At 38.3% G+C, this 17921-nt stretch overlaps 1 protein-coding gene across 1 annotated transcript in view; it reads right to left on the reverse strand.

The window, feature by feature from the left end:
* Positions 1-12875, reverse strand: part of LOC120314397 (polypeptide N-acetylgalactosaminyltransferase-like 6) — a 210895-nt gene extending 198020 nt beyond the window's left edge. The window contains exons 1-2 of the mRNA XM_039357445.1: positions 12695-12875; positions 8673-8856 (exon numbers count right to left, since the gene is read on the reverse strand). Coding sequence (XP_039213379.1) covers positions 8673-8856; positions 12695-12851 — 341 coding nt within the window. The 5' untranslated portion in view covers positions 12852-12875. The remainder of the gene's footprint in view (positions 1-8672; positions 8857-12694) is intronic.
* Positions 12876-17921: the final 5046 nt, after the last annotated feature.

Consider the following 17921-nt stretch of genomic DNA (forward strand, 5'->3'; position numbering starts at 1 on the left):
CTCAACTAAACTGAAAACAGTACTTTGCTATCACTAATTTCCATCTATCTGTATTGTAGGAGGAGTGGCAGAACCTGGGAGTGAAGTTTAAAAGAGGGATTCATCTGGAATCCCTACATAGTCACAAGCAAACTAAGCCCAATCACCCCTTGAATTTTGTGGACCCTTATCTAATTCTGAGCAGCTGTTGTTAGTTGAGAAGATTCATGTGCATAGGCTTTAGTAATAAATCAGTTTACTTGAATCTATATGTGTGAACCTGATCTTTTGCGCCTGACAATTTAGCTATCTAGTGCAGGAAAATGAAGTTCTCTCAGTAATGGTTAGTTACACAAACTAGTATTTATCACCTACAGTAAATTAGCACTTAAGTGTACTGCTTTGGCATACATAACATTGGTCACTAAATACATGCAATGACCTGATTTGATACCAACTTCATGACAGATAAAATTATACTCAAATATAGTTTCAAGTTAATGGAATGGAACACAAAATTGACAGCTCTGAAAAGAAGCAATCTGTTTTTATTTAGAAAAGAGAAAAGCATATGGAACCATGTACTGTATATCAGAAACAGAAACTTCTGTGTTTTTCCTAACCCACCAGCCTTTTCTCTGAAGAGAGAAGGTCACATTTACATTGTAGAAATGTAGAAGCCTTTGTTTCTGCTTCTTCTACTGCTTCTTTTACTATCTTCTACTATCTATAAAATATTTTTAATGCTTCAAATAAACAAGTACATATATCATATTCATTTATTAATTATTAATCAGATTCATACATCACTCATCTAAGTGACTCTGAGCAAGTAAAAAATAATAATAAAATCATACTGAAATAGACAAAGTTAAAAAGATGAGGAGAGCATCTTCAAGCTACCACCCACTCCCAGGGTTGCATATCACTCTTGGATCCTTATGCTAGTTGATAGATCCAGGTCTTAATACTCTTTTAGAAAGCCAGAATATGCTCTGACACTGAGAAGTAATCCCAATGTCTGTAATTATCAGACACATCAAGTTTACTAAATGGCAAGATATTTGTACTGTTTAAAAGTGCAGTCCAGTGCAGAGCTATTCCTCAATTAGTTTTCTTGATTTCTAGGAATCAGAACTGCAACCGGAGTATTCACAAAGTTGCCAAATATACAAATTGGTTAATATCCTGCTATCAAAATCATTCTTGTTATTTTACTTATGTTTTACTTACAACGCTTAAATGAAATAGCAATATGTAATATTTTTGCTGTATCCAGATGAAGCTCTTATTATGTAATTATTTATTCATTTATAGAATTTTGTTAGAGTTGGGTGGGAAGAGGAAATAGTCCACCACCATCATTCTATATTTACAACCTAGTTTTCCCTACAGCTTCATTCATATATTTTTTCTTTAGAAAAAAATTCTAAAGAAGATAAGATTTTAAGAAGTACTGTGTTTTCCTGAAAAAAAGACCCGGTCTTATTTATTTATTTTGGTTTCCAAAAGAGGCACCAGGTCTTATTTTCGTGTGTGTGTGTGTGTGTGTGTGTGTGTGTGTGTTTTCCATGGTCTCATCTTTTGGCGGCGGCACCAACAGCCTTGCCCAGCCAATCCACTTCTTCTGTGGCTGAAGGAAATGCCTCTGCAGCTGAGAATGGAGCTTCAGATTGATGTGCAAGGTGCCCTTCGACCTGCATTCTGCCATCAGAAGGCTTCTGGAAGGGCTTCTGCAGCTGAGAATCAAGCAACAGATTGAATTTGTAGCTCAGTTCTTAGCTGCAGGGGCCTTTCCAGAAGGCCTCTAATGGTGAAATGCAGGCTGGGGAATGCCGCAGAAGAAGTGGGCTGGCAAGTGAAGTAGATTCATGGGAGGCCTGGCTGTAATGGTAAGCAGGTGTGGGGCACGTGGGGCACCCTTACCCTATCCTAGCTTGATTTTTATGCATGCACCTCACTCCAAAACTAGGACTTATTTTGGGAGAAGGGCTTATATTAGGTCTTACTTTTGGGAAACATCATAGTAAAACAAATCTTCTAGAAGTTTTGAAAGCTACCAGAGTGCATAAAAAGATCTCAAAGTGTAGCTCGCTACATAGAATATTGCATAGTCTTTGAGAAAGTGCTCATAAAGTAACATTTTTCCAGAATTGATTTGAGTTATTTTATCAGGCATACAGAAAGATAAAACTGTAGATAATTGTAACTGTTTTTAGTTAATTGTGAAAACATTATTATTATTATTATTATTATTATTATTATTATTATTATTATTATTATTATCGATCATCGCACAGTCAGCCAGATGTTCAGACTGGATTTGGCATTTTGTCTACCTATCGAGTCCTTACCCAGGACCTGGGATAGGCAGATGTGGATGTTTGATGGTATTACAGGTATCGTCGCAGGATGGAAGCAGTTCCTAATAAGGCCGCCTTTTGCAATTGACTAATAGCGAATTTGTCAATGCCAATTGTGTTCAAGTGGTGCTCCAGTTGTTTTGGGATTGCACCCAAGGAGCCTATGACTATTGTACTACCCTTGCTTGCTTTTGCCACAGTCTTTCTATTTCTATTTGTAGGTCTTTGTATTATTATCGATCATCGCACAGTCAGCCAGATGTTCAGACTGGATTTGGCATTTTGTCTACCTATTGAGTCCTTACCCAGGACCTGGGATAGGCAGATGTGGAGTATTATTATTATTATTATTATTATTTAGTCTACCTTCAAGATTTGACCAACTGACTCTTGATCAATCTTGAAAAACTGTGGTCTCATTGGTTTAGGATTTAGAAAAGTAGAGCTGTTTAAGACTAAGCTATGCAAAGAATCTGCCAGATTGCAAAAAAGGATGACATAGTTCTTTGAGAGGTGAACTTTTCTACATGTCTGCATATTTTTGCATTCTAATATGGGGCAGAATGTAGTCTGAACAACAAATATCCAAATGCAACTCTTGGTTTTCTTCTGCAACTATTTCTTTTGACCAGCTTATAAGAAAAGGAAAAAACAATTCACTGTCTTTGTGGTGGGGTTCATGTTTGTACAGCAATCAAAAAACAGCCTGCAATTTGAATGATAAGTTGGCTGGAAGTACCACACTAAGTAGTATTTAAGGAGAAGAAAAATATCCCAATTCTCCCAAACCAAGTGTTTGTCAAAGCATACCATTCAATAGGAAACTGTTTTCCATTGGCTATAAGTTGCAAAATAAAATGAAAGTAAAAAGAAGTTGCTTCATTTTGAATATCCTGTGGTATTGCTATATAAATGTGGTATATAACTGGTCAAAGTTACATGGCAAAATAGTTCTTAGTGCTTTGTCCTGCTTACTTTGCACACAGTAAGCGTAAAATTCAAATCCTGAATATACTTTCCTGAATATACTTTCCTATCTCTTTTCATATTCATGTCACATCATAATTTAATGATACATCTTTGTTCTTATTTTCAGATAATTAGTGATATTTAATTTTAAAACAAATTAAAATCAGAATTATCTCTCCCCCAAGATCAGGAATGTATTAGACTCTTTAAGGCTGAGTTTGAAGAAGGGCTTTCGTTTAAATTTTGCTGTATGGCAATGGAAACTTCTTACTGATTTCAGCTATCGTTATATTCACTTTGAAACATTACTAGTGAATGAGCAGATTCAAAAGTCAGAATAATTCCATTTACTCTCATGGCCTATTCCTAAACAAACATCTGTAAAGGGAAGCTGGAAGGAATTTGAGGGAGTGAAGGAGGAAAGAAGGTAAGAGAATGATAAGAGGGAAGGAAGGGAAGGAAGGAGGAAGGAAGGAAGGAAGGAAGGAAGGAAGGAAGGAAGGAAGGAAGGAAGGAAGGAAGGAAGGAAGGAAGGAAGAAGAGATTTATGATGCTCCTTGCTAGCTTCCCAACGGGAAAATTGGCAGGAAATTGAAAATCACTCTTGCTGTTTTTTTGCCTGCCATGTCATTCCATTACTCTGATTAGGTCAGGAAATATCTCTAAAATGATGACCCAACTGGTCATAGGTTGTCTAGTATATACTAACTTGGATACAAGTTAGAAATGGCTGTTCTTGGCAACACTGTAGAAATTTCAGAACAGATTCTTAAATAGAATCTGTTTGGAATACATAGAATGATATGGGCCTATTCTGAAAATTTATTTAGACTTTTTGAAAGATCATTGCTCTATCTCAGATTTAGTGTTTTGTTTGGGATGTATTAACTGTAGAACTTGATTATGGTGGTAAGTGTAATTTCAATTTGCAGAAAGGAAGAGACTGGTTGTCATGCTGTGTAAGTAGGATTTCTATACTGTGCTTAGAATGAAATCCTACTTAGCTAGCATTATATTTTTTAAAAAAGCAATAATCATACACACACACACACACACACACACACACACACGACTTGACAAAAGAAAGCAAAGGAAGTATTAATAGTCTCAGGTGACTTGCGTGTAGTCCCAAAACAAATAGAGCAGCACTTAAACACCATTGGCATTGACAAATTCACCACCAGTCAATTGCAAAAGGCAACTTTACTTGGAACAGCCTACATCCTATGACAATACCTCTAACATCATCAAACCTCCACCCTCCACTTCCCAGGTCCTTGGGAAGAACTTGATACATGGACAAGTCATCAAATCCAGTCTGAACATCTCTCTCTCTCTCTCTCTCTCTCTCTCTCTCTCTCTCTCTCTCTCTCTCTCTCTCTCTCTCTCTCTCTCTCTCTCTCTCACACACACACACACACACACACACACACACACAAAATTGAATTGAATACTTTATTTGGCCAATATGTAATTAGACACATAAGGAGTTTGCCTCTAGTGCAAACTCTCAGTGCACATGCAAAGCAATAGAATAATGATAATCATAATAATACCAATAAGACAGTGGAGCAAAGAAGATAATAGAAGGATAAATATTAATACTACAGTCATACTACATGGTTAAATACACAGAGACTTTAGATAGAACTATGAGAACTAAGTCTTCAGCAAAGTGATGGCATGAGGGAAAAAAAACTATTTGTGTGTCTGGTTGTTTTGGCATGCAATGCCCTATAGCATCGTCCCGAGGGGAGGAGTTGAAAACAGTTTATATCTGGGATGTGAGGAGTCTGCAGATATCTTCTCAACTCCCCTTCGGGCCTGCACAATATCCAGGTCTTCTATGGAAGACAGGCTGGTTGCAACTGTTCTTTCTGCATATCCATATTAACACCTCAAAGGTCTTTAAAGCAACCGGCCTGTAGTTATTCGGCTCCCTGATGAAAGATTTCTTAGAAACCAGAATGATGGGGGAGCATTTGAAGCAAGAAGGGGCATAACACATCCCTAGTAATTTATTAAAAATTCATGTAAGATGGGGGCCAGTTGTTCAGCACAAGCTTTCAAGCAAGAAGGAATCACTCTGTTTGAGCCTGGTGCTTTTCTGAAATAGACTTCACCAATCTTTTTCTAGGATCATCAGAGGTGGGGGCCCAGAGACACAGAAATAGGTGTAAGAAAATTGGCTACTGTTGGTGTGTTTGAAATAGGGTAAGTAACAGTAAATGACAGTGTTCTCCTCTCAAATCCACAGCAGAACACATTCAGATCATCTGCAGTTGATGATTCTCTTCAGGAAAGGAGGGTGGTCTGCTGTAGGTAATGATGTTCTTCAGGCTTCTCCACACAGTTGTAGTTCAAAAGTTGAACTGATTTCTCAGCTTTTTAGAGTGCCTCCTCTTTGCTACCCTGATTTCCCCTGTTAATACATTCCTTCCCTGATTGTATAAGGTACTATCTTCTTTCCTATAGGTTTTGGCATGACAAAGCTGCTTGAGTTTAGCTGTAAACCAAGGCTTATTGTTGTTATATATACAGAAACTCTTGGTAGGCACACACATGCCCTCACAAAGTTAACATATGATGTTACAGTCTCAGTAAATTCATCTAAGTACTCTGAAGCAGCTTCAAAAATATTTCAGTCCATGCAATCGGAGCAACCTGTATCTTTTATTTTGCCTCCTCAGTACAGCTCTTCATTGTTCTTACCACTGGCTTTGCACTTTCAAGTTTCCACTGTAGGTGGACATAAGATGGATCATACAATAATGAGAAGGACCTGTGGCTGCCCAAGGAAAAGAGCAGTAAGTATCTTTTAATGTGGACTAGCAGTAATTCAATATGTTCTTGCCTCTAGTGAGATAGCTGAAATCGGAGTGTATCTGGGCAACTCATGAGGTTAGCTCTGTTAAAATCCATAAAACAATGAGTAAGGATCTGGATATTTCCTCTCTGCTACAGTCTGCAGCACTCTGCATATGCAATCCATACATATAGAATTTTTATTTTAAGTTTTACACATGTACACAGTGCTGTACAATTATCATGTAACTGTTCAATTACACTGTTTCCAGAATGCAACCTAGAATTGAGAAATTTCCTGTCATTTAGAACAATTAATCAGTGGAACGACTTGCCTCCAGAAGTTGTGGTGTTTAAGATAGATAGACAGCCATTTGTCTGAAATGGTATAGAGTTCCCTTTTGAGCAGGTGGTTGGACCAGTAGATCTTCAAAATCCCTTCGAACTCTGTTCTGCTTACTTCTTATATACCCAATGAAATCCCATCCTTCCTTACAAAACAGTGATTCATTACTTTGGTTTGACATACAATTGTCCTTATCATATTCTTTTTCAATAATGCTGTACATAGGATACTATTATTCATCTATACATTGAAATACTATCCCGATATTTACATTATTTAGCAGTGACTAATTTGATTACTATAAGCAAAATTCTTTTTTTTACTTACATTTTTTATTTTTGGTATCATATTTGTAACAAATGTGGCCTTGGAAAAAATTGAATCTTTTATTTATTTTTAACCAGACATTTTGTTTAAATACCTTGTTTCAAAATTCTCATATTCTGCTGCATTCCTACCACAGATGAATGAATAATTCCTTTGACTGACAGCCTTACCAACATCTCACTGAATATTGAAAAAGTGAGATTCTGATGCAAATGTTAAGATGCATGGATGCTTGATACTACCATACAATATCTGCCATACTGCCAGATATTGTCACCTACTTGTTCTTCTAAATCTAAGACCCATTTAACATAGCATGTAATTTATACTTTTTACCAAATTAATAGAATGGAGTTAATTTTCAGCTGCTTGGAATTCAGCATTCAGAACTCTTCTAGTATTCAGAAGGCATAAATGTTTTGCCTAAATGTTAATAAAGAAAAAAGAGGGAGTCTTCCACTCTTAACACATTATTTTTGTATTTCTAAGAATATTTCCCAGGAATAACTGGAATGCCCTTTCTCACTATTTATTTATGCAGGCAGCTATAGTTCTGCTTCCAATACTGTCTACCAGGGTAAGGATGATGGGTGTCAAAATAAAGGGAACTTTTGAAAGCATGCACAGTCCTATACAAAGCTTTGCAAGAAGTCATGGCTCTTTAAGCTTGAGCTCTTTTCTGCTGATAACATGGAGATTGGAAATATTTCATTTTATAGTTGGCTTCAGTCATTTTACTCATTGGTAAGTTTTATATTGTCCAGACCACTAATACTATATCCTATATTTCATTTTATTAATATATCCTGATCTGAAGTAAGGAATTTTTTGACTTATGACAGCTTCAGTCTTTTTGTTGTTCATATTTCAGGAATGCAAATCTAAGGTTAAAGAAAATTAGCCACAACACTGAGACATCATGTCTTTGTCTGTTCATAGTTAAAAATATGACTTATGAGAAGAAAACAGGTAGGACCTTGGAAGACTGGCAGTTATAATCTATCAATTCTTGTCAGTATATTGGCAACAAAAGTCAACAATTACATTGTAGTAATTGTAGTAATTAAGTTACATAAATGCAGCACAGAAAGGATCTTAATTTAATGGTTGTAGCTTTAACTACTAACCAAAACTCCACTTTCTTTCCTCCAGTGCCATTGATTTTAGTTTTGTTGGCAGATGAGCATAAATTCTGTTTTACAATATAGACAAAAAATATCAATAAAAAGGGAGTTGACTTTGTGAAGACTAGGGAGAGACTTATTGTGAACCATGCAATATCAGTGCTAAGATGTTGACTTATCTGAAGTTTTTCACAATCAAGTGGGTATCACCTGAGCCAGTTTGGTCTACTGATTAAGGCACCAGGCTTGAAAACGGAAGATCATGAGTCCAAGTCCTGTCTTAGCTATGAAAATTAGCTTGCTGACCTTAAGCCAGTCAGTCTCTCTCAGCCCAATCCCCCCCCCCCGACAAGGTTGTTATGGCAAAACTATGAGAAGGAAAGTGTGTTGGATATGTTTGCTGCCTTGAGTAATGCCTTAGCTAGATGAGAATAGACTGAAGTTTGATTATCTGTTGTGTTAATCTTCTATTTTGTGTAATAGGAATCAACACAGATAAATTTATTTCCCATTCCCTACTATTTTTTTTCTCCTGTTAATGACAAAGAACAAGAGCCTTTGGTTAACCAGATTTCTTCCTGATCAAAGGACAGTGCTAGAGGCATTTCTATGGATCTGTTCATCCACTTTTTGATTTTTCTCACCATGGCCCCTGTATGTTACTAGTTTTAATAAAACTATACAATCTGAGCCTAATTTGATCCAAGGTCCCATCGTCTGCACTGTTTAATTTTCATGCTCAGTGCAATGACTACTTACTCAAAAGGATCACTGGGATCAGTCCTTTGGAGCTCCGGTGGAATTGGTATTCTTTTGTAATACATCTCCCAGTCAAAGGCTCCACGCATGGCATCCCCTGCTTGTGCCTCATACCCAAAGTGATTGTGGTCAATGACATCAATCATGGGACATACAATAGTTTTATAGTTCAGTGCAATCTGGTCTGAAATATGGAAACAGAAAATATGAAAACAGCAAGACAGTCAAGCCATTTATCAACTTACCCCCCCCCAAAAGCCATTGGAAGCCATTCTTCCCTCTTCCTCTGCTTTACTGTTTTTTAATTGGAAGATTGTTTAGACAAGTCCCCATGGTCCTAGAAGCATTTCAGTTTTCATATCTGCATCCAGCCTCGGTCTTGTCTAGGCTTAATGCACTTGCACAATGATTAGAAGCAATTATAGTTCTTCAAAAAGAGAAGCATCCCAGTGAGACCATCAAAGTCAAACCATGTATATCTTTGTCATTGCACTGCTCTGTGCTGTCTCTAATCTCTCATATAAGGAGCCAACAAGAATGCTCAGAAAGAAAAATGAAGGAAAAATGTTCATTTGAGGTTTGCATACAATATTCACAAAGAAAATGCTGCTTCTTGTTAATGAAATATATTTGGTTTTGCTGTAACCCAATACTTGAACGGTAGGGATCTTCCAGTCCATTACACTTTTATATACCCCATAATACTATTTTATGTCTGAATTAATCTACAAAAATTAATTTGCAAAAAAGAAGCTCCAAAATTTTAGGGTATTTATTTCATCTCACAATATTAGTGGCATAAAGGGTATTCAGATGAATCCCAAGTTAAACTGGATTCTTAAGCTGATTTTGTCAGGTTGATCAGGTGACTATATCTAAAGACATCTTCTCATCTAGTATGATCCAACACTGTCAGCAGGCTTTGGGTCATTTAGTTTAGGCAATAAACTTACTTTGATTAAGCATGAGTCAATGTTTCTGAGCTTTACAGAAAAATAGAATCTTTCAGCCTTTCCTTAATGCAGTAAAACTAATAGAGAAAGCTTTCAGAGTCCAAATGGAGTACTGAGGAAGCAGAGGCAATGAGTACAGGAAGTTGAACAGGAGAGAAAAAAATATACTTGTATGACTGAGAAAGTTAGGAGAAATATTTCTGACACTTAATTTTGCTGCTACTGCAGTGACAATATGGAAGAACTACTTTGAAATTTGGTGCCTCTATTGTCAATCCCTATCCTGCTTCAATTGTTTCTGTTTCAAGTTACTAATTGCCTTCAAAGGAAACAAGTGACAAAATCTAATCACAGCTTGAGGAATGTTTTGTATAGTGTCAGAATTAGAAGAAAAAAACTCTACCTTAATTACAAGTAGACCTAAGGACAACTAAAGCCTATCTTACTTCATGGATTGAAGGGAGAGAATGATAAAATTGCGGTTTGTCACGCAGCCACCATGGATGGCTGGGAGATTTGCTCTCTCTCCCCCATTCAGTTTTGCATTGCTGGGGGGGCCTGAAAAGGGCTGAAAGTTGCCCCAAAGAGGCAACCAGCAAGGAGGGGCTTTCACTGGATCGCAGGAGAGCAGCAACTCTCCCATTAGAGCAGGTGATCCCTCCAAACTGGCAGACGAAAGGACCAGCCATAGAAATATGGCTCGTCCCTAGGCTGCTAACAGTTGAAGTCATATTACCATCTGGCAACTTCAAAGCAGCGTGGACAGGACTGGGTGAGTACTACCTCTCTTACCTCCTAATTACTTAATTAGCTGCATAAGCTGCTAAAGTACTTTCCCCCCTGTGATGAGGGAAGGGGGATTTTAGCCCTCCCTTGAGAAACAGCGGCAATCAACCACTCGGGAGTTTAAAACGTTGGAAAAATACTGGGATCCTAATTGGAATTCTGTTTCCTAAAATTGGTGGATTATAAGACTTGTAACTTTCTATTCTCTATATTTTTTCTCTGATTTTTATTCTAATTACTATTGAAGATTTGGGGGGGGTCCCCTTAAAATAGAGTGGGGGGAACTGAAAAGATCCAACTAACTCTGAGATGTAACCTGCTATTCTTTAAGAGAGACTTGTTGACAGCTTTGAAAATAGATAAGATATAAAGCAACCTTGAAGCACCATCAGCTCCTCACTTGGTGGACTTTCTGACTGTTAGGTTTTTTTTTTAGTGGAAGAAGAAGAACAGGAATGGATTTCTTCTATGGAGGAAGTACAGGAACAAATTCTTTGTATGTTAAAAGCGATTATCCAAACTCTATATGTAAGTCTGGATATGCAAACTCAAATTATGACTTCAACCAAAGAATCATCTATACAGAATTCTATAGAGAAAGTGAAACAACCAAATGCTATGACAGAAGACTTAGATACTCAACAAATACAGACAATGGAAAACACAAAAAAGAAACTGATAATAGAGAACAAGGAAAGGACTTTTCTTATAAACCAGAAGGAATTTGAAGATAAAAAAGAAAAACAGATGAAAGAGAAGATAAATACTTCAGGACAACTGCATCGAACTGGAAAAACAAAGAGACAACCTGCTAAATCAGCTAATCCTCTTAAGAAAACATTAACTGGACACTCTTACCAACATCAAACAATAGCCACAATAATTCAAAAAGATCTTTTTGATGATTTAAAAGCAAAGATTCGAAAAATGACCTGGCAGAGAAAAAAAGCTAGAATAAGATTGAAAAAGATTGGGGTTTTGATCTACACATGAGATCTAAAATAGAATATATCTGAATAGATAGAATATGTATTCTGAACACAAGATATTGTAACAATTTGAGATAAAGAAAATTTTGATCATATGAAACCTAGAAATATAAATTTTGAAATAAGAATACTCTACTGTTTTATTAGTTTGTTAAGATAGATGGTAGAATTTATATATAAGGGATGTATTTTAAATATTAGATTGTATGAGGAATTGTGATAAAGGAATTGTGTTTAATTAAATTTTTGGAAAAAAAATATTAAATGTTATATAAAAATATTAAGAGAAAATTAACCATCAGGTCACTGATTGGCTAAAAGTTTGAATGTTTACAAATAACTAAAATTTGAATTTAAGATATTGTTATGAGTTGAGACAAAGGTTAAGTAAAACTTAGGAGTATAAATGCTAATAATTAAATTTGTATATGGGTTTGTGGTACAAATGCTGGTGGTTTATTTTTTTTTTCTCTTTTTTTTCTGGAAAGGAAGAAAGGAAGGAAGTAGAAGGAAGAAAATAAAAAAATTATTAGCCCCAAATATGAGATAGGAGACTTAGAAATTGGGATCATTTAAAATCTGGAAATGATAAAGATTAAATGTTAAATTTAAATATCAGTGGGAAATTAAAGTTAAGAAAAACTTACTAGGTTATTGTCTAAAAGATGGAATGTCAAATTAATTAAGATATGTATAGACTGAAGATCATTGATGAATACTAGAAAGGTATTTTTTGTTTGATTGATAGAATAAAAAATGTATTGGTTCGAATATGACAATAAATATTATTGGAGAAAGAGAGAGAATTAATTGTTGTAATACTCTGAGATTTATACTGATGATATTCAAATGTAATGGAATTACTGTGCTCAGCCACCATGCTACTTTTCAAATATGTAAATGTAATATTGGAAAATTAATAAAAAACTTGGGGGGAAAAGGTAAAAATCACAGGTGTGCAATGAAAAATGAGTTCCAGAAAATGGTTGTGCTGTGGTTACATGCAAATGGAGAAAGCATTGTATTTGCAAAACAGATTCCATTCAAATTTTGCTTCTTCACAGCATAGAATAGGTAGAACCACTCTCAGCTATGGATCTACCAAATGATAATATCCATAAACATTGTTTTTAGGAATCACACCCAAATCAAAACATTTGGTTGCACAATGAATCTTTTTGTGTCTATCTGTCATTGTATATAGTTATCATTTCAAAAGTGATAGAAGAGGTGAAGAAAGAAACAAAGGCAAAAATATTCTAATATTCAGATTAAGGTACTTTATGCCACTTACTTAGTAAAGGAGGTAGCCAGTTCACATTAACTTCACAGTGTGAATCTAGAAAAGTCAATACTTCTCCTTTAGCTATTGTAGCTCCAAGTAATCTGGTGCGAATAAGTCCTTCCCGCTTCTTGGTGCGCACAATTCTCACTTTGTCAATATGTGCCATATATTCCTCCAGGTTTTTTTTTAAATGTTCTACAAAAAACATGGATAAGAATATGAAAGCATAGGTTGGAAAGGGATAACTTAAGAATATATGATCCTTTTCATTATATATATTCATGTTCACATTGCTTTTTTTCCAGAGCCAAACTGTTTTAGGCGCCTCATAAATTGCAAATGTTCTCTGTATAAATACACAAAAAGAAGCCACTGACATTTTAAACCTCTTCATATCACATTCACTGTTGGCAAACTTCCATCCTGCACAGAATCATAATTATACTGACCACAAGATGCTCATCAATCCTCCAGAGCCTGCTGTCCAAGGCCAAATGAACATTCTGGCATATGGTTTTGTAAATGGTGCCCTTTCTAAATGAGCTTACCAGCCCATTAATTATGTAAAATATGCATAGTATGAAGGTGTGTGTATTTCCATTTATATAGTTAAATCAGCATTAATGAAGGTGCAAGATCAAATCAACTTTGGAGCAACTTCAAAAATTAGGAACTAATTTTAAGCAAATAAATAATTGCTAAGCTTTATTAATTGTTGTTGTTGTTGTTGTTAATTGCGAAGTCGTGTCTGACCCATCGCGACCTCATGGACAACATTCCTCCAGATCTTCCTATCCTCTACCATCTTCTGGAGTCCATTTAAGTTCACACCTACTGCTTCAGTGACTCCATCCAGCCATCTCATTCTCTGTCGTCCCCTTCTTCTATTGCCCTCAATCTTTCCCAGCATTAGGCTCTTCTCCAGTGAGTCCTTCCTTCTCATTAGGTGGCCAAAGTATTTGAGTTTCAACTTCAAGATCTGGCCTTCTAAAGGGCAGTCGGGGTTGATCTTTTCTAGGACTGACCGGTTTGAACGCCTTGCAGTCCAAGGGACTCGCAGGAGTCTTCTCCAGCACCATAGTTCAAAGGCCTCAATTCTTTGGCGCTCAGCCTTTCTTATAGTCCAACTTTCACAGCCATACATTGCAACTGGGAAAACCATGGCCTGGACTATACGTACTTTTGTTGGCAGGGTGATGTCTCTGCTTTTTAGAATGCTGTCTAGATTTGCCATAGCTTTCCTCCCCAGGAGCAAGCGTCTTTTAATTTCTTGGCTGCAGTCCCATCTGAGGTGATCTTGGAGCCCAGAAAAATAAAATCTGTCACTACCTCCATTTCTTCCCCATCTATTTGCCAGGAATTGAGAGGGCTGGATGCCATGATTTTGGTTTTCTTAATTATTTATTAATAGAAGTTAGCTATATTACCCTTCCCCTTTCAATTCTTCTTGCTGACATTTCAGAACAGGCATCAGAAAAACAAAGAGACTGTGAATTCTAGGCTGCCTTAGATACAAAGCCAGCTACTTATTTTCCCTATTTTCGGAAGGAGGCAAATCACTTGTCAATACTTAATCAGAACAGAGTTGGGAGGGACCTTGGAGGTCTTCTAGTCCAACCCCGTGGTCAAGCAGGAGACCCTATACCACGTCAGATAGGTGGCTGTCCAGTCTTTTCTTAAAAACCTCCAGTGATGAAACACCTACAACTTCTAAAGGCAAGCTGTTCCATTGATTAATTGTCCTCACTGTTAGGAAGTTTCCCCTTAATTCCAGGTTGCTTCTCTCCTTGCTTACTTTCCATGTATTGTTTCTTGTCCTGCTCTCTGGTGCTTTGGAAAAATAAGTTGACCCCCTCTTCTTTGTGACAGCCTCTCAAATATTGGAATACTGCTATCATGTCGCCCCTAGTTCTCCTTTTCTCTAGACTAGCCAAACCCAAATCCTCCAACCGTTCTTCATATGTTTTAGTCATGTTTAATCGTCTTAGTTGCTCTTCTTTGCACTTTTTCCAAAATGTCAACAACTTTTTTGTAATGTGGTGACCAAAACTGGATTGAATATTTCAGGTGTGATTTTACTAAGGCTTTGTAAAGCAATACTAATATTTCATGTGATTTTGATTCCATGCCTCTATTTATACAATCAAGGATTGTATTAGCTTTTTTGGCTGCTGCCGCACACTACTGGCTCATGTTTAAGTGATTGTCCACTAGGACTCCAAGGTCCCTCTCACATTAATTGTTTTTGAGCCAGGTTTTGCCTAATCTGTACTTGTACATTTGATTTTTCCTTCCTAGGTGCAAACCTTGCTTTTCTCCACATTAAATTTCATGTTGTTGGATGGGGCCCATTGTTCAAGTTAGAATAGAATAGAATAGAATAGAATAGAATAGAATAGAATAGAATAGAATAGAATAGAATAGAATAGAATAGAATAGAGCTGGAAGGGACCAGCTCTTAAAAATCTCCAGTGATGGAGCGCCCATGATTTCTGGAGGTGAGCTGTTCCACTGGTTGATTGTCCTCACTGTCAGGAAGTTTCTCCTTAATTCCAGGATGCTTCTCCCTTTGATCTCTTTCCTACCATTGTTTCTCATCCTTCCATCTGGTGCTTTGCCCCTGGCCCCCTCTGCCTTATGGCAGCTCCTCAAATACTGGAACACTGCTATCATGTCTCCCCTATTTCTTCTTTTTTTAAGACTAGCCAAACCCAAGTCCAGTAGCTGTTCTTTGTATTTTTTAGTCTCCGGGCTTTAATCATCTTAGTTGCTCTTCTCTGATTTTTTCCCAACTCTCAACACCTTTTCTGTGATATGGTGACCAAAACTGGCTGCAGTATTCCAGGTGTGGTCTTACTAGGGACCTGGGTGCCTTCTTGGGGGGAGGTCTTAAAGTGGAGCCCTGATAAGGTTTCAACAAGCTGCAATGGAAGACTGGGTGAATTCTCCCTAAAAGTCTAGGGAGTTTTAGTTCTACGGTGACTGGATTGATGATCCTTACTATGGGGAAAGGCCCCAAGAATTTTGGTCCAAATTTTTTGCTGGGCAATTTGAGGCGTAAATATTTAGTTGACAGATAAACCTTTTCCCCAACTTGGAATGTTCTTTGGGGAGCCCTCTTTTTATCAGCCTGCTTTTTATAGGTTTCAAAAGTCTTTTTCAAAGCAGTCTTTGTGTTTCTCCAAACTTCTTCCCACCCCCTCACCCACTGGTCAAGTGTCTGGGAAGCGGAGGGCATCTGAGGGTATTAAGGTATTGGGCTGAACATTTTTCCTGTGGCTACTCTGAAAGGCATGTAGCCGGTGCTGCTGTGCACAGAGTTATTGTACACTACCTCTGCAAAAGGGAGGAGGTCAGTCCAGTTTGTCTGTTGGTAGGAAACGTAGCATCTAAGATATTGCTCCACCATTTTGTTCGCAGATTCTGCAGCCCCATTGGTGGCTGGATGAAAAGCAGATGATAAGCCTTGAGACAATCCAATTAATTTAAGAAAACTCCTCCAAAACTCCGCTGTGCACTGCACCCCCCTGTCTAAAATTATTTGCTTAGGGGTGTCTTGCAGCCGGTAGATATGTTTCAGGAACAGTTTGGTCAGCCATTGGGCAGATTTCCTTCTTGCTGCTGGTTCCGGTCTGCTCTGTAGTCGGGGGTAGGGGACTAGACAGTTTGCTGCTCGATGTCCCTCCTGTCCACAGCGGAAACACTTCATTGATGAGCCTGTAGGTGGCCTGGGTCTCTCAGCCATTGCAGTAGTTGGAGGCTTCCGTGGGGGTGATTGCTGTTCGTGTTGCTCTGGTTGCTGCTCGGATTCAGGTGGAGGAGGCTTCTTATAGCGGGTGAGCTGAACGTCTAGCTTCACCGCTGCCTGGTACCATTCTTGCAGCTGATCAGGTACTCCTCGATAGATGCAGGCTTGAGAGAGGTGATTGTCTAATCCCTCTATGAAGTGATGGATTAGGGATTGCTCTGGCCAACCATCTATTCAACCTGCTAACTTGCGAAATTCTTGCATGTACTCCAGGGCAGGCCTGCTGCAGTTTTATTTTGTGGATTTGTTCTCTTGCCTTTAGGTCAAGAGATAGGTCCTCAAATCTTTCTCTCAGCCCTAAGAGGAAGAAGTGGGGGGTCCTCCAATTCGGGGGCTTGTTCATTGTATAAATTGTTCAGCCATTCAGATGCTTCTCCCTCTAGGTTGAATACTATCACATCGACCATGGCACCTAGGTCTGGGTAGAGATAAGCCTAGCTGTTCAAATGAGAGCGTACTTGGTTGAGGAAGAAAATCAGTTTCTCCGGGTCCCCATCGAAGGTTGCTCTGAAAGGGGGTACAATTATAGCCTATTGGGGTCCCCACTGTGGCTGTTGCTGCTGGCCCCATCCTGGTTGCTGGTTCATGCCCAGGGATTGCACATTCAGGGGCTATGGCCATGCCCCCTGTTGCTGTAAGTCCCTCAGTGGTTGCTGTACTTTCGGGGGTGGTGACCAATCTCCTTGCTGTGGTCATCCTCCCACCAGTTGCTGATCTCCTGGCTTCTCCACCATCCCAAGCTGTTGTAAGGCTTCTATTAGCTGTGGCAAGCTGAGATGTTGCTGATCATCTACCTGTGGGGGGTGCCAATCACCCCATTTCTGCAGAGGCCTCAGACTGGGATTCCCTCTCTATTCAGGGCTGGAGTCCCTGGCAGGGGAAGACAGGATCCGAAAGGCTTTCTGATCTGCAATGGAAGGGCTGTAGGCTCCTCTCTGCAGGAATTGATTTCCGCTTTTCACATCTGGGTTTTGAAATCTTTCCAGTGAGTCACCCAAAGCTTGAGTGGCAGGTGATTTGTTTGCTCCCAGCTGGGAGATCTGCCAGAATTCATCTTCCCATAGCATGCTATCTGTTGCTTCCCCCTCTGGATTATCAGCAGCTGCTGGGTCTTCAAACAAACTCACTTTTTTCATGATAGATTTTCCTTCCCTGAATCTTTACCAGCTCCTCTCAAGCCTAGAGACAGCAGATGGAGTTCAGGATCCCAGGTCATTTGAAAAGGATTTTAGATCTTGGCATGATGTCATGTGTCTGACTAATGAAGCACTTCAAATAACTTTCAGGCATTGTTTAACCTAACAAGCCTTTCTTAGTGTAATGGAGTGTCAGCATGGCATGGAGGGATGCCAAGATCTGAATTTCCCTTCCTTTGCACATAACCTTCCAGGCATTTCCCCTCCCCTATTTTGGGGTCATGATTCACAT

This window comes from Crotalus tigris, unplaced genomic scaffold (assembly GCF_016545835.1).
Source record: "Crotalus tigris isolate CLP2741 ecotype Arizona unplaced genomic scaffold, ASM1654583v1 scf7180000018923.2277400, whole genome shotgun sequence".
Taxonomy (NCBI): domain Eukaryota; kingdom Metazoa; phylum Chordata; class Lepidosauria; order Squamata; family Viperidae; genus Crotalus; species Crotalus tigris.